The sequence below is a fragment of the Scylla paramamosain genome, chromosome 20, assembly GCF_035594125.1.
Source record: "Scylla paramamosain isolate STU-SP2022 chromosome 20, ASM3559412v1, whole genome shotgun sequence".
NCBI classification, from domain to species: domain Eukaryota; kingdom Metazoa; phylum Arthropoda; class Malacostraca; order Decapoda; family Portunidae; genus Scylla; species Scylla paramamosain.
The window spans coordinates 17,582,560-17,605,977 of record NC_087170.1 but is presented as its reverse complement, the minus strand read 5'-3'; the positions used below and the strand labels follow the sequence as shown (position 1 = coordinate 17,605,977).

The 23,418-nt window shown below is 41.9% G+C and overlaps 1 protein-coding gene across 5 annotated transcripts in view; it reads right to left on the bottom strand.

Annotated features, from left to right (window-relative positions):
* Positions 1–22,951, bottom strand: part of LOC135110519 (kelch-like ECH-associated protein 1B) — a 29,643-nt gene extending 6,692 nt beyond the window's left edge. Inside the window, exons 1-5 of one of the 5 annotated variants that reach the window (XM_064022919.1) lie at positions 22,644–22,951; positions 2,152–2,286; positions 950–1,599; positions 581–694; positions 134–298 (exon numbers count right to left, since the gene is read on the bottom strand). In XM_064022919.1, coding sequence (XP_063878989.1) covers positions 134–298; positions 581–694; positions 950–1,144 — 474 coding nt within the window. In that variant the 5' untranslated portion in view covers positions 1,145–1,599; positions 2,152–2,286; positions 22,644–22,951. Of the gene's footprint in view, positions 1–133; positions 299–580; positions 695–949; positions 1,600–1,925; positions 2,103–2,151; positions 2,287–2,793; positions 3,281–22,643 lie in introns of those variants that run through there. The other 4 variants (XM_064022917.1, XM_064022921.1, XM_064022918.1 and 1 more) reach the window with 4 other exon arrangements.
* Positions 22,952–23,418: the final 467 nt, after the last annotated feature.

The window sequence follows — 23,418 nt, the reverse complement described above, 5'->3', positions numbered from 1 at the left end:
GATAAATCATGGCAGGATCTGTCAAATTGTCATTAGCGGAAAAAAGGTCAATACACACGTGTATGAAGCTTTACATAATTATGAATTACGATGGTTATGTCAGTGACAATAAAATTTAAGGTGCTATACCAACCTGGAACATGGTGGCGGCAGGCAGGAGCTGACACACCAGCATTTCATTGATGACAATCTCCCCAGTGTACATGAAGCACAGCAGGTGGGCCAGCACGGTGGGACACACTCCCTGCAGCCGCACCGTGTTCCTTTCAGACTCCCGCAAGCCTCCTGTAAACATGGCCTGATAATGGACACCATTACTTTAGCTAGTAACTAATACACCAGGATGCTACATGTTGTATGAAAACATGAATGAAGTCACAAATATAAATATCAAACAGAATTACCTACATTGAAATCTTGACAAATATTCAAAATTTTCCCATACTTTCTTTAATCAGATTTCAACCACAAAATAACAATTCAGCCTATCATGTCATACATCGAAGTTAAAATATATCATTCAAATTTTTCATTTCCTTGTGCTTCCCTTGTGTTTCAACTACAAATAACACTGAATTACCTTGAAGTATGGGCTTGCTGCTGCTAACACTATTTTGTGGCCATGGAAGATCTCACGTCCCACCTCCAGCTTCACATCAGTCAGCATTTGGTTGCTTTTCATGAGCAGCATCATCTGGAAACACCAACCTTCATGTTACCCAACAGCATACAACTCACAAAAGTACTGAAGAATACTCCATGCTGCTTATTTTCTGGTTCCTATACTTCTCTCAATTAAATCATGATAAATAACTTAGAAAGATATTCTGTGACAACTAATAATTATTAATACAAATTCACTAAAACAAATTAACAAACACTACTATCATCTTCAATATCCTCACTCGTGATTCTAGGGAGATTTACCTTTCTTGGACTCAACACCAACCTGAAAAGCATCATTCTTGTACTCTGAGATGCAGAACTTGATCTCTCCCGAGTCCCTGTAGGAGGCTCCTGTGTAGTGGCGGACTCGGATGCATCCCCTTGCTGCTCCCCCACCACTGGCACCACCACGTCCCAGCCCTCCCTTCCCTCCACACCCTGTCTCCTCCATCTCTATGTCAGAGTGCCATGTGGCCATCTCACAACAGTCACAGTGATCAGGGCACCTGCCACCCTAAGCAGGCCGCACAGTTTGCCAATCTCTCTCCCAACGCCGTGCCACTCAGCCTTATGTGGAAGTACGTTTCTGTCTCTTTCCAGAATTCTAATACCACCTGGCACCTTATCTGTGAAAGTTTCTGTGGCATTTAAATATCCAATTTTCATTCTCTAAGATGCACATTCACTGTCAGAAGTTTTTACACACAGATCACAGATATTTGCAACATCTTCACTGTGCAGCCTTACAACTTTTTCTACTTTATTTCTTTTCCAACAATGCTTTCACTTCATCTTGTAAGCATAACGTCTTGGATAGCACACCCCATCGAGCAGTGAGCTTCCTCTCTTTGCATCCATTCTGGAGATTGATGTGAGAAGTGCAACATGCCCAGAAAGACTGCATCTTGCCACCACTGTCCCTCCATGCAACACCTGCAATAAGTAACATAATATGAGCATAATACCAAACAATCACTGAGGAACACATCAATCTTTTGTGAGGGATATTTGCAAGTAGTCACTTGGGGGAGAGGTTATTCTTGTGTTGTTGGCACAGTAATCCTGGATGGTATCATGAACTTTGGTGTGTATGTGATTCATCTGTTTGGGTAATGTTTGCCTTGTGCCTCAGAAAGAAGGCTGTCATGAATTGAGTCACTGTGCCTGTGAATCACCCACTGATGAAAAATTAATTTATTCTGAATGCACACTCATGTCAGAAGTGTTAGTATAAAGTGTTGAGTGGTCTGTATCATCACCATGAATGGGTGCCAAGGTCATCATCTGTGGTGCCCTCCTGCCAGCTGTGAAGGCTCTCATGAGAATAACTGGTTTAGGTGTTCTCGTATTCCTCTGCTCACATACAACTTTCAATTGGTTCTTGCGCAACATAGCGCCTCTTCTCATTACCATTCACTGCATGCTGACTTGTAACACTGTACAGTTAAGATAATTAATTTCTTTACATGACTATGCACCACTTACATGAGTGAAAGTGTACCAGGTTGGCAGACGAGATGGGAGACCAGGAGTGACAGTAGAATATTTCACCAGTACTCTCATTACATCAGCAAACCATCACCGTAACGTAAACACAGTGTTAGAGGAGTCCCACCAACACTATAAATAACAAATAACTGTCTAAACATTAAATTGGGAGAAAATTGGTGAAATCTTACTAACATACAAGCTTAGATGCATAACATTCGGGTTGCGTGGGCGCCCAGCTTGTGTACCTAGTCACGTAACTAACCATCATATACTCAATGAAAATCCTTAAACCCTGGAATGCAAAACTTCATGTGCAAAGCTCTTCATCCCAGCTATTTCATTCACAAAGTTGGAAAGTACTCGCAAAATCAATATTTATGGCTCCAGTAATATATAAACACCTTACGACTACACACTCACTCAGTTAATCACTCGCTGGTAAATGATTACTCCGTAAACCACCACAACCGCCAGCACAGGTAACACACACACACAAACACACACTTTACATCAACACAATGCAGTGATCTGAAACAAACACCACACACAGCACACCGGCACTCATCACACAGTCCGAGGCGCAGAGATTCGCAGGGGCTTAGAGTTCAATTCATAAGTACACAGTAGGTAGGTTACCTGGGGTCATGATCGAACAAGGGACAAGGAAGGGAAGGAAGGGGAGGAGCGTGACACTACCACATCCCTTCCTGGTGAGAGCTGCCAACTCACTGCCAGATACTGTGAGGGAACCAAGGGAACCTGTCTATATCTCCCTTTCCGTTGCCACACAGCCGGAACTTTCATTTTTAAGCCAAATGCGGTCGATGTTCAGAAGGGACCTAGTCAAGAGGGATGAGAGGAAAGATATACAGGAACTTTTTGTAGAATATTCTCTATATGTTTAGTTACCGCGGTTTATTGCAATGATGACATGTGTATGTGTGTACTGCATGTTTGTGGGTTTTTGGTTTATATTATCGTCTGTATTCCGCAACTGCGTGATAAGAAGGACTTGTCTGGTGTTAGCTTGCATATTACATTGTAGGAACATTTATGACGCAAGTGCTGGGGAACAGTGCGTGGTGGTGGTGGTGGTGTTCGTAATGGTATTTATCTGATATTATTACCACAGAATACTGAAGTCATAAGAGAGAGAGAGAGAGAGAGAGAGAGAGAGAGAGAGAGAGAGAGAGAGAGAGAGAGAGAGAGAGTCTAAAAGGCATACTAAGGCAACTGATGTAACTTATCTTCTGACACACACACATACACAAAAAAAAAAAAAAAAAAAACACTACTGATAAAAATGTTAACGTCAGTCCAATGATTTATCTGATTGCATGCAATATCTTCACCTCACCGTAAATTAATTTCCGTCCAAATGTTCCCTATACTAAACGCTCACACACACACACACACACACACACACACACACACACCTGTTTGATGCTCAAGGATATCATGGCGTCTTTCCTTTGCATATAACTTGGTGGTAGCTTATATACATAGGTTTTCTACTAGGCATTCATATTCTATTCTTCTTTCATAAACCAGAAGTCTAATTCACTAGATGCAAATTTTGCGGTATCAAATCACAAATATTTAATAGTTGTGGCAGTTTGTTACACACACACACACACACACAAGGGCAGGACTGCTAACCACCAGCTCCCGCCGCATTGCAAGGTCACAGCAACTCGACTTACGTCTCGTGGCTATCCTCTGGTAGTAGGTGAAGCATGACGACTGACTGATGGATGAGACAAACTCAAATTGTCTCCGCTTAATACCTTTCCGCTGAGGCCCGGATTCCAATATACATTGGTCCTTTAGGATGAGACTGATGCATAAAGCTTACAACCTCATACCACCATCATTATTATCCTTATTGGTTATGAGCATGATAGCCACGCAGCGCTACATTTGATTGTCTTGGCAGTGTCCTTTAGAATACCGATATAAACCTTTGAATGCCTGCATTTCTAAAACTTTCTTTCTTGGCTTCATTTAATGGTACATACCCAGTGATATTGCTGATCAACAGTCCACATGTAGCTCTACTGATCTCATGTATAGTATACAGTCTATATCAGGGATTCCCAACACATGGTGTTGTAATCTGCAATCAGATTGCACAGTCGTGTTTTCCTTTTTTATTTCTTCATTTTAGTAAGCAAAACTTTCATCTAAATTATATCAAGAGTAGGGTGAATACCATTTGGCTTTCACTATTATGGAACTAATCATGGCCGCAATCTGAACTTAGCCTAAAAAGGATCAGGTACGGGAGATAATGATCATTATGGATATATATATATATATATATATATATATATATATATATATATATATATATATATATATATATATATATATATATATATATATATGTATAATGTATGTGATAGATCAAGATATTTTGTAAATTGCTATAGTTTATTGATGCTGTCACCTTTAAGATTCCTATACAGTCTACACATAGGTAGAAATTTCATAATAAAATAATATCAAAATATTACAATTCCATCTTTTTATTATTGATTTATTTATGGGTACATGGGAACTTATAAAAATGTCCAAGGGGTACAGAGTAACAAAAAGGTTAGGAACCCCTGGTCTATGTACATTCGAGCCAGAGATCCTTACCGGAACAGGTATTCTCTGACCGTCAATCAGGGGCGTTGCAAAATACTGAATCTATTGTTTATACATCTATAAAAAATAAAATAGCTGTTATTTTCCCCAAGCAGATTCAAGAACTGCTTCCAGCTTTAAATTATGAATAAAATTACACTGAATACGTGACATAACGCACTCTCTCATGCCTGTGCGCTGGCTCATCGTTACTCGGGTGTGCACGTACTGCTACGGGTGTGTTGGTGTAGCCTACAGTGCCAGGTTAAGAGTCATTAAGCTGCTGACTAAGCATGGCGAGGCACTACCACACACCACGATAGGCACTGCACGACACGTTGCACCTACCGCACATCCCTGAGTGCTGCGAGGGGCCCTGTCCTATCAGTGACAGCGACTCTACACACAAGGCCGCCCTGTTCTCTCCGCGAGTCACGTTGCTTCTTACTGCATTGTGGGGATTTTACACCCAAGCAAGACTTCCTTGGAAACCCACGCCATCCCCTAAGCTTGCTTCATACACTCCTCGCTCTAACACTCCACTTGGACCCGACAAGACCCTGCCACAGGAATTGTCCCAGGGGAACACGGGAAAGCCAGAAGGGCTGAAATAGTGGCGCGTCATGGTGAGAAATGACTATCCCTGACACGTGCCGCGCGGCCCTCGCTGGGTGCAGGAGTCCCTCAGCTACTCTCTCTCTCTCTCTCTCTCTCTCTCTCTCTCTCTCTCTGCTAATTGCCATTCTATCACAATATTTGCAATTATAAAGAAGGAAATCATGGACAATTAGGACAACTGAACATTCTCGCAACTGAGGATTCGGGTGTTATCAGCGTAGCGTCATTGGGTGCGTAGCGGGCCGTGCTTGTGTGACCATGGTGCTTTACATGACTCACCCACACTAGCACGAAGGGGGACATCCATAACTGTGCCGTGACCCATTTAATTGATAGCCGTGTTACATTATCCTCAGATACCCATCTTGAAAGCACATAAACCCAATTATGCAACCACTATCAGAGGGAGAGAGAGAGAGAGAGAGAGAGAGAGAGAGAGAGAGAGAGAGAGAGAGAGAGAGAGAGAGAGAGAGAGAGAGAGAGAGAGAGAAACAATCAAGTCTTTCTTTACCTATGACATAATGTTGCTACCAAGCTGTCACCACTCGGGGCCGTGCGCTGTCCACGAATATCACCACCCCAACTATTTCTGAGATGTAAGTCTATATAAAAGTATATTTGTTGATAGGGTGTTTGGAAGCTGTAAAAGTCATTCTCAGCAAATAACTCAAATAGTTTCTTAAGAAAATATTAGCTTATAGCACATGTAACTTACTTGGATATAAATATACATATATAATGCTGAGATAGGTGAGGTTACGCCATACAAACATAACGGAAGTTGCAAGTTGCAATATGCCGTTAGGCCTACTTGTGGCATTCCCATTACGGTAAATATTAATTTTAATCTAACCTAACATGTAATATACAAGTATAAACTACCCTATTTTTATAATGGATATATTTAATTTCGTTACTATACGCTACACGAACATTTGAACTTTCTCGCCTTTATTACCACCGGTAATTTGGTCCAATTTTCTCGTCATTTAAGAGCACCGGCCATAATCAGCCGCGTGGAGTACGTGTGAGAAACAGCTGGTTTTTATTGAAATGTTTAAACCCTTATGAAGACCAGACAGCCAGGCTACCTTTGGATTGGCATCATATTAAGCCAGATTAGAGGAAGATAAATTACTTTAAATTAGAAGGCTTAATATATCTCAAACCACTCTAAGAATAGCTGGGTTAGTGATCTCATATTTTATTCTCTTTGCACGTCCATGCTATTCCTACTAGTACACTGCTGTCTTTACCGTTCAGTTGCAAGATCTGGCACAGGCTTCCAAACAGACCAAGGCTGAGTTGCAAGTGAATCACCTAGTGGGGTCGTGGCAGGTAAGGAGGTTATCTGAAGACGCTCATATCATACGGTCATTTCTAAACAAACACCGTAGGTACACCAGTCGCTGCCACACTTCTGCTGAGGGTCTGGCGCATAAACACTTGAAAAGACTATAAAGGAATAACGAACACCAAGAGATTTTTTAGTTCTTCCTAGGCTGTTTGATTACACAACTTGTTTGACTTTCCAGCGGCTTCCATTTTGTCAATGCATCTCGATTTCCGTTGTTATGAACTTTCCAAGCCTTCTTTAAACTTAGTCTTTTGAAACCATGACCAAATCATTAAAACCTTTTTTTTTTTCAGACTTTCCCTTTTCCGTATCGCCCCGCTTCCTTTTTCTCTCACTTCCTGAAACATTAATAATTGCGGTTAGATCATATAATTATTGTTACTACTTGCATTGTTTATCCCGAGGCCGAATCAAGAGCCGTCTTGAAACCGTAACTCAAGTCCGTGGCATTTATCTTCACGAGAGCAAGGGCGACAGACTATCAAAGCATACAACTCATCTTCTAGTCTTCCTCTTAATCCCGCCACTCACCGCTTCCAACCATGACATATTGCGAGTAACAGAGGTCGTGTGGCTTCTAGATTTACACTTCTAATCGGTAAACCAAAGCTGACCCCATTAATATGTGTTAGATGGCCATCATCATCAGCAATAGCAGTTACAGTAGCCGTATGTTTATTTTATCTTATCTAGTGTTTGTAGTACGCCACGGAGCACAACATACCTCTCGATTAGAGTAACTTTCATAGGCGTGTTTTCTAGCGTTATGTTAATGTTTATAACGGAGGTAATAGACTATATACGCAATGGGAAAAATGGCTGCGCTAAGTCTCTCTCTCTCTCAACATAACACACACATAGGCCCGAGTCACGTGACAAGCCATCACGTGTACGGCGTGGGCCAGCAGAGCTCGACCTTCCCCACTCGCTCAACAGTAAGCAGATGTATGGCGGGTCGCAGAAAAGGAACGTGAAAGAAGATAAGTCACTAGAAATCCCCACCGAAACTAGGGTCAGCGCTGCGTGGTGACGTAGAAAATGACGTGAAGCGGAGTTAATGAGAACAGGAAATCACTGCTTTATTGGGCGTGCCTGTCTGGGTTTATGTAAGGTGTGGCTTCGTAAGGGCGCCAGAACTCCCAACTGGTACTACGTCGCCGCGCCCTGCCAGACACCAGCCGCACAAATCTACAACACAAAGTAGATTATAATCTGCTACTCCAGGATATCGGTAATACATCTAACAAGTCTGCATTGAAAACACGATTTGTCCTAAGCTGTTACCTAAAAGAGAGGTATTACGTAACTGAATTTCAAAGGGCCACGTGACTAAAGCATCATCTCCCGCCAGTCTCTCTTTCCTTTCCCTTGTCATCTTTCGCGCACACGTGTGTTCTGCCATGAGACAATGACTTCCTGTAGCAGCTCCAGCAGTTCCGCGTCTGAGCGCCTCCAGTATGCCGTTAATCACTGAACAAGGTCATCTTTTGAAGGGCCTGCGAGTAAACATGAAGGCGCCAGCAGACATGCATCGCTCAAATGTCATCACGGGGGCTGCAAATGCTGCGTTAGGAGAAAAACCGCGTGTAAACCTGATTCAGTTTCTCTTGCATTCTTCAAGCGTGTACCGTGACGCGTTCTTTGTGATCCAAGTGCTGTTTTGCGTGTTAAGAGCAGGAAGGCATGGATGGGAGGAGGTATGAGTGTGGGAAGGCCAACACCCCAATCCCCGCCTGCCAGTAGCTAGCTTGTGTCTGTGGTGTTGTGTCTGCCTGACTCAGCACCGTTCAGGGACGTTTGTTTTATATCGTACGTCAGGCACCTCTCTCTCTCTCTCTCTCTCTCTCTCTCTCTCTCTCTCTCTCTCTCTCTCTCTCTCTCTCTCTCTCGTTATATTCTGGCCATGAGACGAAGTAAAAGAACAAAGCAAAGGAAACATCTACAAACACTCCAAGTACATGGTTATGAAATCTGAACTATTCTTAACAAATGTCTCTCTCTCTCTCTCTCTCTCTCTCTCTCTCTCTCTCTCTCTCTCTCTCTCTCTCTCTCTCTCTCTTACCCTATCCGCAACAAAAGTACCACACAGGTTGCTGTGCGTATACAGTTCAATATAATCCATGCCCTGTCCTTGAACTACTAATGAACAACGTGAAAAAAAGTTGTAAAATTAAGGCTAACAACAACAACAACAACAACAACAACAACAATAATAATAATAATAATAATAATAATAATAATAATAATAATGCAGTACCTACGTCATGCAAGAAAATATGATGACAACCTCCTCCCCCTACATAAAAAAGAGAAGTGAGTTTTACTGTCAGAGAGAGAGAGAGAGAGAGAGAGAGAGAGAGAGAGAGAGAGAGAGAGAGAGAGAGAGAGAGAGAGAGAGAGAGAGAGAGAATTTCCTAACATATCATAAATAATTCAACTATGAACAAACTTTATTTCCCAATACCAGAGATGTGCGCAGCTTAAAATATATCTGCTGTTTGCCATATTAAACAGCTGCGCAGGACACACACACACACACACACACACACACACACACACACACACACACACACACACACACACACACACAAAGAATGCTAGATACAAATCTTTGACATTCAACGGCAATCACAAAGGCAAAATTATATAAGTGTACGGTCCAGGCTCCGGTATAGACACGTTCTGATTTGCCTCGGCAGGTACTGAATCATGGGAGGAGAGAGGAAGTCGGGTGTGTATAGTTAAAAAAAAAATATAATAATAAATAAATAAGAATAAATAAATAAATAAATAAAGACTGCGTAGGTACTTGAAACGGTGAACGCAAAAGTGGAATTGAAAGTAAGGCAACCGCGATCCTGTCACCAACATTCGACGCTCACATACTGGCCTCGTGATGGCTGCCTCGACGCTCACATACTGGCCTCGTGATCGCCTGCCATACCCACCCTATAGCAGAATGTTATATTTAAATGTAGAGATAAGACTGAGGGCTTTCAAACACTATACACATCACACATTAATGAATGGCTTCCGATCTGAACTTCTACGCACAAATTGCTTTGTTGTCTCGTTTTTTGTCAATATAAGTTAATTAAGCTCAATCTTTCATGCCAGTCACAAATTAGTAGTTTCTTATAATTAGATGTATGAATAGCACTGAGGCTTTTAAAACACCGTAGTCCACATCACAATGAGGGAATGATTTTTGGTCCTAACATTCATGCACTAATTTCTTCGGCTGACTGGTTCGTTTTTCATTAATTAGTCAAGCCCAAACTTTGTCACAAATGAGTGAGGCGTCCTTTTAATAATCTTTCCATGAAAATATTTCTTATCAGTACCAGGTACTTTGTGTAATTTTCTGATGAATGACAGTCTTTACATTATTTGCTATAACATGTGACGGTATTTGCATATCAGTTTGTGTTTGGTGACAGCCAGCAGAGGTAAGGTTAGGGGGAAACTGTCATGCAGCGGAATCAGAGAGGCTAGTAATGATAATAACAATTGGCAGTGCGAGGGCGTTTGTCGTAATTTACATATTTGCATGACAGCTCCATATTGTGAAACGCTTTGCTCTCCCCATCATGACTATTTTCAAAAGCCACAGAAATAATGAGCCGGGCTCTTAGGAGTATTTCTCCTGTTATAAATGTAAAAATTCTTGTATAATATATTACAAAAACCAATAAAAAATCCTTAATAACTTGCATAACTTCAACTAAAGACTTTGAAAGTGATGGAGATGCGGGCGCATAAAATGTTTCAAAATTGATCCGTAGGAAAACGAACAACTTTGTCAAGTAAGGGTTATTGTATATAGTGGTTTCTATTAACACATCGCTATTTTTCCTGTCCAGGTGCTTTCCGCATATTTACTGGCTGACGCAACAGTGCCTTTATCTCTCTTTTATAACAAGTCGTAATGTTTCTCTTGTGTCGTCACCGGAAAGTTTTACACACCATTATGGAAAGCAGGACGGGTATAGATGCTAAAAATATATATCCGCGTGGTGGTGTTCGTACTGAAAACGTTGAATGTTTTGAGAGAGAGAGAGAGAGAGAGAGAGAGAGAGAGGAGAGAGAGAGAGTGAGAGAGGAGAGAGAGAGAGAGAGAGAGAGTGAGAGGAGAGATGTGAGAGAGAGAGAGAGAGAGAGAGAGAGTGAGAATGATGATGATGATGAACTAAGAAATGTAATAGTGGGAGAAGAAGAAGAGGAAGAAGAAGAAGAACGAAGAAGAAGAATGAAAACCGTAGAAGGAAAAAGAACAAGAACAAGAACAAGAACAAGGAAAAAAGAAAAAGAAAGAGAAAGACAAACCCGGCGACTTAGGCAGTAAAAGATGAGCACCAACCACCACCACCACCACCACCACCACCACCAGCGCTACTTGAATAGTGAACTTCATACCCCAACCGCGTGGCCTCAAAGTCTGCAGGACACTGAGGCAGGAAACCCGAGGACATCAACCTCCACATGGGCCCAAGGCTTTAATCGGTGTGTCCTGCTTGCGCTCGTTTGCAAGCCTCAATAAGTTGCTACTCTCACAACATATTACTCGTTTGGAATCAAGCAGTCAGTCAGGCAGATAGGTAGGTAGATAGGTAGATAGGCAGTTAGTCAATAAAACAGACTTAAACAATCAATAACCAGTCAGTCAAGGAATCATTAAGGGAATCAGGCAGGCAGGCAGGCAGTCAGTAAGTTGGTTGGTAGGTTTGGTAGGTGGGTAAGTAAAGAGATGGATAGATAGGTACTAAACAATTAATCAGTCAATAAAATAATCAATCAGCCAGTCAATCAGGGAATCAGGCAGGCAGGCAGGCAGGCAGGCAGTCACTTAGCCATGGCAAGCAGGTAGTGCAGACAGTTAAACAGTCAATAAAACAGTCAGTCAATCAGCCAGCCAGTCACCACACTAAATTTTACTCTCTTGAAACGTTTGTAAAGGGAAGGACTAAGAAGTAATGAACATGCAAGACTGAAGTCATAATACTACGTCTTTTCTTTCGTCCTAGCGACGGCAGACTGTTTTGGAAGTTGAGGAAAAGACAACGATTCTCCCCCTCTCTCTCTCTCTCTCTCACTCTCTTCTCTCTCTCTCTCTCTCTCTCTCTCTCTCTCTCTCTCTCTCTCTCTCTCTCTCTCTCCAAGAAAACTAACACTAAAAACCAAGAAAATTAACACCAAAAAAACCTTAAAACAATGTAACCACGGAAACATTTAAAAAACCTGGAAAACGAAAAAGACTTCCCCCGTCCCATTCTTCTCTCAAGACAACATCTTAGGACAAAGGTAAAAAACCAAAATGACAACCCAAGCAACCCACTTCCCTTCCTCCACTCCTTTCTCTACCCCATCACGTCTCACCACTCACCATGACACACGCCACCTCGGCCATCCTCGTTCCCCCCATCCGAACTCCCAGCGCTTCATAACCTTCCTAAGCCACTGCAGACAGCACTGGGGGTTAGAAGGACAAGAGTAGGTGTTGGGTACAGTGTGGTGAGGAATGGAGAAGAGGAGAAGACTGATTGATAAGGAAAAATTACGGGAAATAGTTGCGATAGGCTAGGATCTCTCTCTCTCTCTCTCTCTCTCCTCTCTCTCTCTCTCTCTCTCCTCTCTCTCTCTCTCTCTCTCTCTCTCTCTCTCAAGATATTTTTTTTCCACCTTGTGTACAACGGGAAATGACCAGCGTTTCTTTTCTTTTTCTTTTCTTTTAACCTTATTTCTCAGCTTTTCTTTGTTACCATTTTTTCCTCCTAGTCTTTACTTTTTTTTCCTTCCTTTCTAGCTTATCTTTTCTATTTCGTTATCTGAAATCTCTCTCTCTCTCTCTCTCTCTCTCTCTCTCTGGTGATGGACGGTCATGGTGATGGTGGTGACGGAAATGCATGAAAAGGTAACGGTGAGGGTGACACTGTACTTTTCCTGGCACGGTAAAGAACACTACTGGTTATCTTTATTGTATGTCGTAACCGTGATAGGAAAATCCCTCTACGTGCGTTCTCTCTCTCTCTCTCTCTCATCTCTCTCTCTCTCTCTCTCTCTCTCCTCCTCTCTCTCTCTCTCTCTCTCTCACCAAGATTTCATTTTACTTCATCAAGATTAAGATCAAAATCGTTGGAATATTCCATGTGACGTTTAATCTAAGAAATATTATAGCACAACAGACGCCACGCTTCCAACACGCTGGCATCTCTAATCACAGGAACATAAGAACATAAGAGAATAAGGGATTTTGCAGGAAGCACGTGGCAATCCCTCTATAAAACATACCTTTTTCTAACTATCAATCCCATTCATAAATTTCTTTAATCATCCTTTAAATCTCCCTAATGACTCAACACTAACAACCAGGACCCGATATTAATAAACACTTTGTGAGAGAGAGAGAGAGAGAGAGAGAGAGAGAGAGAGAGGAGAAGAGGATAGCGAGAGAGGAGAGAGAGAGAGGAGAGAGAGAGAGAGAGAGGAGAGAGAGAGGAGAGAGAGAGCGCACCGAATCTCAACTGCCAAGTCATAATCAAACGGATATAAAATGTCGAACAAAACAAACTCCTGAGTGGCGTGGCGTCGTTAACAAGAGAGAAGATAAAGGATGCACTGAAACACGGCAGTATCATGACTTGCCAACTCTTATCGTAGTCTGCAAGTCTTAAACAACTCACTCGTTTTAACCCTACGGTCTGGAGCTTTAGACTTCCTTATCTGTCTTCATTACATAGTCAACCTCCGCCACCCACCATCACCACCATGAGCTCTCGCCTCCACTTACGGTTGTCAGATTGAATGTCGTGTAACGGTGACGCATCAGGTAACGCATTTCTATTAAGTCGAAAGAGCCTGAGTCATATAGCACGTTTTTGCGCACCAGTGAGAAGTTTTGAGTTTGTTCCCACGGTGCCACTAGTCCTCCTGCAGCTCTGCAATGTAGTGTCAATAGGCGCCACTTTAGTTTCTCAAGGTTTTATGGATGGAGTGAAGGGTGTGTTTGTAAATGGTGTGACCGTGTGACTAAGGAATTGCGCGGGAGACCGGTTGTGTTGGAGAAGGCTGATCCGCTGTGACGAGGCGTTAATGGGAGCAGTCCAAAGAGGGAGGACGAGGAGGAGAGAAAAAGAAGAAACAAGAAGAACAAGAAGAAGAAGAGGAAGAAGAAAAAGGAGTAGGAGGAGGACGAGGAAGAGAAAAAAAGAAGAAAAGGAGTAACGTCTTCAATGCCATTAGTACAGACAATGAAGAGAGTTCAATTTACAAACTATTTCGCAAAGATAAGCCTTAATAGAATAGGTATTTACCACCTTTAGCTAGGAACGTAGTAATAATACCTCCACCCCTCAAAAAAATAAATAAATGAATAAATAAAAACATCTAAGGCATTTTACCACTATCCACACCCGAAACCTTTAGAATGGGGAGGTCAGGTATTGAGGAAGCATGCCCGGACTCAAGTGAAGAAGCAGGTGGGTGAACACTCATCTCTTGGTCGTCGCATCTCATCCAAATTACTCTCTTGTGCATAACGGTACTGGTTAACCTCATATTGCGTCACCAGAACTGCCAAGGAACGCACAGAGATCTTCCTCACTTTATAGCAATATTGTAAAGAAGTATTACCCTGTCAGCACTGCCACAGAACGTATTGAAACCTTCCTCACTTCATAGCAATGTTGTGAGGAAGCATTAGACTGTCAGCACTGCCACAGAACGTATTGAAACCTTCCTCACTTCATAGCAATGTTGTGAGGAAGTATTACCCTGTCAACACTGCCACGGAACGTATTGAAACCTTCCTGACAGTATTGAGAGGAAGCAATACGGTTGAGTTAGAAATCAGTATTTCCTCATAAAATCGAAGAATGCGTTATCATGGTGAATAAAATGCATCTCTCTCTCTCTCTCTCTCTCTCTCTCCTCTCTCTCTCTCTCTCTCTCTCTCTCTCTCTCTCTCTCTCTCTCTCCTCTCTCTCTCTCTCTCTCTATTAAATCTATGAAATGCTCCGCCAACCCCATCAGAGACAAGGAAAGGAGATAACGAATCTTATAAGTTTTCCTTCCTCTCCAATGCAACTGATTTTTGGTGGTGGTAGTGTGGGTAGTCAAGATGAGAGGCCAAAACATCAACTACGTGTTAAAAATACTAGCCCTCACGGTGACTCTTATAAGTGACCACGTTATCACCAATTCACCGAACTGTTTGCTCAACTCAGCACAGCAGCATGTAATGAACTCCTAATCAGATGTTGTAATCGCTGACTCACGTTGAATGGACTAAAACTGAACCCCCTTAGCTACCTGCATATTATTATTTTTTTTTTTTTATCATTTACGTAAGTTCTCCCTTGATACAAAAAAAAAAAAACGCTGGAGAAAATTTGAGGATAAGAAATTGAAGCGTTACAGAACATATTCATATTCTACTTATATATTTAATTATGATTCTCTCTCTCTCTCTCTCTCTCCACTCCACACACACACACACACGCACACACACGTTCTCCCTCTACGATATAATACCAAAGGAAGAAATTTAATAAACAGTCCAAAGTAATTATATCACTGCATGCATTTAGTTTATCCATTTTCTAAACGAATTTACCACTTGACAATATTACTTAAAAATCAACTAAACCCCTAAAACTATCACGTAAATATTTATTCGTTATTTTCTCTCGTAAATTCTCTCTCAGTAACAAAACACCAGCAAGTTGAACTCAATAAACAGTCTTAACACATTCAAAGACTCTAAGCTCTCTTAAATAAAAATCCTGGGAAGAGAGAGTATCAGTTAGCAAAGCACAACACAATGGCTAGCTGCTTACAATATCCACACGCTCCTTCTCGTGCCTCAGAAGAGCATTATATACGTCTCCGAAGGTGTAACGTTGGCTGGGTCAAGGGGGACAGTGTGTGTGTGTGTGTGTGTGTGTGTGTGTGTGTATGACGCCACCTGGCAGTAAAGACGTCATTAATACAAGTCATCCCAGTCATCGAGTCATCATGGTGGCGGCGCGTTAGGAAACAGATGAGGCTTGGCCAGGATGGGTGACGGGGCGCGATGGCTGAATGACGGGATGATTGTTCGGTCTTTGTCTCCTGGGTCTCTCTCTCTCTCTCTCTCTCTCTCTCTCTCTCTCTCTCTCTCTCTCTCTCTCTCTCTCTCTCTCTCTCTCCACTCATATTTTTCTCGTTATGTTGCAAACTTTACTAAGACTATTCAAAAGAGCTGAATTAATCTGCCATCAGCTTATAGGGCAGTTTTCCAGTGGGAGAGACAGCCCTGTGACTTGTGGCGCCAAAACTAAATTCTATTATCTTTCCACATCATTCCCTTCGTAACAAACCCCATAATACAGTAAGAAAGAACGGCTTGAAAGCACCTCCTCATTATCTTCATATATCGTGCCCTAGTAAAAGCACGTAATCATTACAAGTGATTAACAGAACCTGATAATGGTGATAGCATTTTGACGGTTTCGGAAATGGCTCACTGACTGCACTAAGCAAGACCTTCCACAAGGAACGCTTTTGTGATCAATGAAAGTGTTATAGTTTATTAAATTTCTATTCAGGACAAGCACTGAGAGAAAAGAAAAATACTGATGTCTCTATGGAATTATAAGACCGTGACAGGATTTATAGATTTTTGTCAGTAGCCAGGCAAAAAATAAAAATATATAACAAAACGTGATTAGGCAGTTGAATTCCATTTGTCATGCTATACAATACGTACTGCCAGTTGAACCAGATACTGCACCATGGCGGGCTATGACGCCGTGGGAACAAGACGTCAAGAAAGGAAACAAAGAGGTAAAATTATGTCCCGTATTCTTAAACGGTTTGTTCTTCCACAGTCTATTTAACAAAGGCTACTGCGATGAATAGACAGGCTTTCATGGGTGTTTTTTTTTTTTTTCATATAGACAATAAGAATCCCAATTAACTACCAACATAACCATGAAAACACCCTTGAGAACCACACTAACTCTTATTGCAGGCTGCCATAAGTCTTCGAAATAGGACGCCGGGAGGTTTAAGAATACGAGGGCTAAACTAAAAGCTGTGTAGACACCAAATCCACTGCGTAGCCACAGGGAGTAGGAACAAGGGATGATCGAAACAAAACCACAACTAACTTACACAATCCCAGTATAAGAAAAAAAAAAAAAAAAAAAGGTCTTGAATTTAACCAAACCTACGTAAAAGAAGGATATTTCTGGTGTAAACGATGCAACACTAGGAGAAGCATAACAGATGGCGCTGGTAACGTAACCATCAGTGCAACAGTGAAAGCAGTCACAGGTTAATCTGACATGTGAGACGTCTACTATCACGGTCCCTTCACCTAAATCTCAATCCGGAGGCTGTATATCTGTAACATCAGGATACTCAAGGGAACAACAACCTATAGGAAGTACACGGGATGATCTGAAGTGAGTCTCTCTGATGAAATTTACAGAAACGCGTTGTCGTTTTAGATATCTAGTGAAGGATACCTTGGGGAGTACCGGGGAAGAGAGATTGAACACTAGGAAAACAAACTATCCACGGTGCTATTTTTACTGTACTGGTAGTGAGGATGTTTAGGTTGCTTAATATATCAGTAAAGATATCTACTTATTTTTTAGTTTATTTAAAAAAAACTAAAGAGCTCTTTGAATCTCGCAGCTCATGACTGTTATAGGGAGTGATGTGTGTGTGTGTGTGTGTGTGTGTGTGTGTGTGTGTGTGTGTGTGTGTGTGTGTGTGTGTGTGTGTGTGTGTGTGTGTTCTATCTTTCTTTCTTTATCTTTTTTATGTATTTTTTTTCGCCCTTGACCTGTCTCTCTGCCGCATAAAAAATATTCACGTTTTTTTTTCTGTATTTTGTAATGTTTGTATTATTTTATTATTTATTTATTTATTTATTTATTATTTTTATTATTATTATTATTAATATTTTTATTATTTTTTTTTTACAGTTTACTGCAATTCTCAAAATCATCTCGGTGATCCTGAGTATTTTGGATTGTCACCATGAGTGTAACGCGACTTCGTGATCTAGTATATTCTCTCTCTCTCTCTCTCTCTCTCTCTCTCTCTCTCTCTCTCTCTCTCTCTCTCTCTCTCTCTCTCTCTCTCTCTCTCTCCAGACGAAAGAAGGAGGAGGAGGAGGAGGAGGAGGAGGAGGAGGAGGAGGAGGAGGAGGAGGAGGAGGAGGAGGAGGAGGAGGAGAAGAAGGAGAAGGAGAAGGAGGAGGAGGAGGAGGAGGAGAGAAAGAGAGAAAGTCACCGTGTGTGTGCAGATAATATTGCGTCGGTATTCGGCAAAGAGTCATCACGCGTTGCATTATCAACATGTAGATCTCTCTCTCTCTCTCTCTCTCTCTCTCTCTCTCTCTCTCTCTCTCTCTCTCTCTCTCTCTCTCTCTCTCTCTGAAGGGACAACTGCGGGTCATGCACACAAGGCTACTTCACTTTATCACGGGCGGAAATACAACCACACTAACAGACCTTTGAGCGCACCGCCTTGCTCTTCTCTGTGCAGGATGCTGTACACCCTTTGCTTGTCACCCACGCCCTTCCCACCCACCGCTGCTTTTGGTTATATAATTATCTTTAAAATATCAGAGCCTAATTACTTATCTTCCTTTCATTAATGTGTCAGTCAATTTACAATGCAGGATTTTTTTTTTTTATCGTTCAAATACCAGAGCCTGAGTACTTCTCTTCTTTTCATTAATCTGTTAATCAATTTACATCACAGAATTATTAGTTATCCGGGCTCATTACTTTTTTTTTTACATATAGTCCTTGAAACTGCGTCTTTATTTATCTACATATTTTACAAAAGAATGTGAAATCCTCACTTTGAGCGCCTCCTGCTGGGCCCACCACTAACAACCACCCTCACCTTCCTCGCCACCGTCATGGACAGCGTCATTGCCCTTCCTCTGCCCCTTATCCATCCGGTGGTTAAGTTTCCAAAGAATTTTCCTTGTCTTCAGGAAATGAATCGCAATGACTAAAGGATGCATTGTTCCTGAATAGAAATGCAACGTCACGAAGACTAATCACATTAAGATGAGGATGATGAGAAGGAAGAGGAATAGATACAACTCACGTAAAACACAAGCTAGCTATCTGCACAAAGAATACTTAATAACAAACCGAGCTTTCACCGAGGAATGTAGCTCAGTAAGTCAGGATCAAGGCAACACGGGAGAGAGCAACGGCTGCAGTAGGTGAAGGAAAAACAACTCCGAGTGATGGGGTGAGGGTCACTAAATGATGGGTGGCCGTGAAGGCGCGAGGAAGGGAAGGCAGGAAGAGCAGGAGTGGGTGTGGATGGAAACACCGGTTTTCAAGAACAGGCGGGGGTGGCGAGAAGCGGCAAGGGTGATGAGGAGCAGGATGGAGGGTTCGAAGGTCACTGCCTCGAGGGGCTTCACCCGGTGAGTGACCGAGATGATGAGTCATGATAGGAATAAGGGATCATGGGATAATGTAGCCTGGGGCGCCCGCCAGCGAGGCACCGTCACTAAGCAGCTGGCCGGTCATGACTGTACTGCTGACTGAACGGCCGCACGACTGCACCTGGTACAGGCTAGTGTGTCTGATCCTGGCGATATTACAAGACCTTGAACGTGGGCAGTGGTGACATAAGTCTTGGAGGGCGCGGGAATAACAATGGGGGGAAATTTAGTGACAGCTCAAGCCGCACCTGAAAGATCTCAAGTCATTGAGTCTTGGATGAAATGAAAGCACTGTGCTGCGAGCCGGAAAACTGCCTTGCCAACTCGTATATGGAGTCACGCACTCAGAAGAGAGAGAGAGAGAGAGAGAGAGAGAGAGAGAGAGAGAGAGAGAGAGAGAGAGAGAGAGAGAGAGAGAGAGAGAGAGAGAAACAAAATCGGTTGTCAATGTGTCAATCGATGGATGGAGGCAGCACGGGAGCGACAGGCAGGATTAGGATGGGGCGGAACAAGGCTGTCACTCGCAGTTACATCCACACAATCGACCACTTCCTCTTCTGAGCCTCCGTCGGCGAGGCTGATGATGGCTTGTTGGCTTGTGTGGGAAATCATTACGCAATTCAGGCTCAATTACAAAAAACACAGCGCATAACACTACAAGCTTTTATGTCTTTTGAAATTACGAATTTGCCAAGAAAACGTATATAGTTCATTTTAGATCGCAAGAATATCAGCCATCACAGGTATATGCACTAGGTTAGGTTAGATTTGGCAGCTTAATTTAATTTCTAACCCATATTTATCTAACCTAACCTAAAAAAAAGTTATGATGGCTATTTTCACGAGGTTCTTTATTGATTTTATATTTTCTTTGTCTATAACAATTTACATGCCAAAATAAACACCTGTTAAATTATTTTTAGCAACCCGAGAACAGAACATGACTAGGATGCTCCTTGAAACAAAACAATGACGAGGACACCATGAAGAATCTGTGGCAGAATCTGGGTTGATGTTTTACCCTTGAGTAAGCTCAAGGCGACGTTACCCGCCCGCCACCTGCTGGGAGGGGCGGTAGCAGGAAGGAATGAGAAAGAAGGATAGACAAAACGTTGGGTCATCGTGATGGAACACTCAGTATTTCCAAAGGATTCGGCATCTTATCTCGGTTAGTTTTATTTGGGTTTTTAAGGGATTTTCATGATTCTAGTGATAATTCAACAGGAACTCCACATCATCAGTGAGAGAAACACTCATGAGAACAAAATAAATAATCTCCGTAAGCCTTGAATTTTTTTTTTTTTTTTTACAAGACTCTAAAGACGAAGAAGAGCAGCAGCAATAGCAACAACTAAGCATTTCAAACCACTGGTCTTTATCCTGCACACTCAATACTCTTAACTACAGGCGAGCTAATGAAGAAAAAAAAAAAAAAAAAAACGACGAGTTATCGTCAACCTCACCCTGAGGGTGCCGTATACTCGTGCTCTCTCCTGCATTTTATCTTAATGCACTTGGCAACACACTGCACTGCTAGGAAATGTTCATGACTTGCTTTTCGCTCTTTTTTGTCATGGGAGGTTTTCGCCCCCTATCTACGTCAGAAGGTCGTCGTATCCAAGACAACTGCAGTGCCTTGGTTGAGCATCTCCCGTAGAAAGGCTCATGGAAAGGCTGCACTCCTTGGAACCCGTACTTTGAAATGTTAAGGGCTCTCGTAAGGGTGGTTTCTATAAACGCCACAAAGGTGCTTGGTAGTCGAGGCAGATTCTCTCTCTCTCTCTCTCTCTCTCTCTCTCTCTCTCTCTCTCTCTCTCTCTCTCTCTCTCTCTCTGACTATGATGCTGGACCCTGGTTAAGCCATCACCAACATCCTTTCACTAAACCCTGCAAAAAGAAATCAAGAAAAACGCCAAATTGCTTAAGAATGCGACCATTGCAGAATGAACTCATGCATAGATCCACAATGAATTGATAGCATACACTCCAGGTATACATAAGCCTTCCTCTAATATGCACACTATCGTTTAAAAACAATAAAACAAAAAATCGGTGAAATACTTCAGAGGAGGACTATTCAGCAGTATTTAAATTCTCCTCGAGGGAAGGGCCGTGGCTCAAGTCGCCGGCCGCCGCGGACTAACGGACACCATGAATACCACCCTTCCTTTCCCCTCCTTGGTGCTTGACCCACACTGCATAACCTGAGGAGTAAGACAGCCTAACCGCCCTCATCTGTCTTCTGACTGCTACTCTTACCAATAAAAGTGTATGACGTGAGGACAGAATCATACTTTTTTTTTCTTTACGTGCAGTTAAACATACGAAGAGGTGCTAATGGATACTAACGAAATGAAGCAACCTGTCTATCAGCGTTCCGACTGTTGCGCTCACCAATTCACACGTACTGAATCGTTGCCTGTTCTTTTGTTACGTTCTGTCAAACATACAAAGCAGTCTTACTCCATACCAATAAACTGGATAGAGGGTTCAATATGTAAGGAGTTCTGATATAATGGCTTGTGGAGTGTGTGGTTTCTTTCACTGCAACCACGGTCCATGCTCGACAATATCCACTAATGGCGGTGATTTTGTTCCTGTCAGTGTTTATAAGCTGGTGTATCTTATATATCTGCTTCCTATCAGGAGTCACTGTCAAAGCCATTAATTTCAAAGAAAAATATAGACTAGCTGGAGGTTACTTCGTTCTGTTTAAAGTTGACAATAGATGCTTCTCTCTCTCTCTCTCTCTCTCTCTCTCTCTCTCTCTCTCTCTCTCTCTCTCTCTCTCTCTCTCTCTCTCTCTCTCTCTTCTTGATAGACTGAATGCACGCAAGAACAGGGTCATATGGTAGTGATTCATTCTTGAATTTAATGAAAATGTTCTTAATTCAACCTTCCATCAATCAGTGTTAGATTTACTGACTTTTTTTCTTAGCCTTTGTATTGAAAACTGTGCTTCAGATCTCTCTCTCTCTCTCTCTCTCTCTCTCTCTCTCTCTCTCTCTCTCTCTCTCTCTCTCTCTCTTTAATGTCAGTTTTTTTTTTTCTTTAATATGACCTGAACTTTAAGCAGTTAATTAATACGGTTTGTGTGTATGTGTGCGTGTGTGCGTGTTTTCTTTTAAACCTGTCAAGAGGTTGATAAATGTGTGTGTGTGTGTGTGTGTGTGTGTGTGTGTGTGTGTGAAGCGGGAAAAGAATAACCACATTATCTTCCAGCTGACGTCAGGGATATCAATATTCTCCTGTTATTCATCACCTCATAACCAACATACGGGTCATCTTCCACACACACACACACACACACACACACACACACACACACACACACACACACACACACATACATCAACAAAATCCACCACGTCACTACAGAAAATTACTTAAACTTCTAGATCAATTGTTACTCACGGACAGTCCTTCCTTTCTTGCCTAACAGTAGTACAACGTTGCCGAAGCAGAGTTATTCTGTTATTTTCTTTACTCGGTTATCGTGCACCTTTTGTTTACAATCTTTTAAACACAGTCAGATATCCCTACAGCAGCTGGCTTAAATTATAACAACTGTGCACGCGATTCTGTAGTTCGTCAATATTTCTTTCCGACCGCCACTCGATCTAAGTAAAACAAATCCACTGGTGTTATATTCAGTGGTGGTACTTGTCAAGAGACCAGAGCGGCGCAGTACCACTCAGATCTGTGGATTGAGAGAGACTGCCTGAGAGTGAGACAGTGAGTGAGAAGGGAAGAGGAGGGTGAGGGAGGAGGAGAGAGCGGGAGCGGAGGGAGAGAAGGGAGGGTAAGGGAGATGACTCAGGTAAATGTGGCGGCCCACGGGCGTGGGCCAAATTGTGCTTCCATTCCTTGCGAAACAGATGTCATGGTGATGTTAGTGAATGGTTCCGGTAATGATTGACGTGGTAATGAGTTGTAAAGTAGTAATACTTAAAAGTGCCTTGTAGTTGTCATTATTTAGACTAGTAGAAGTGTAAGACAAACTAACAGTAATAGTTGTAACATTCCTATTAGTTATTAGTTCAAAGTTTCAATATATATATATATATATATATATATATATATATATATATATATATATATATATATATATATATATATATATATATATATATATATATATATATATATATATATATATGTGTGTGTGTGTGTGTGTGTGTGTGTATGT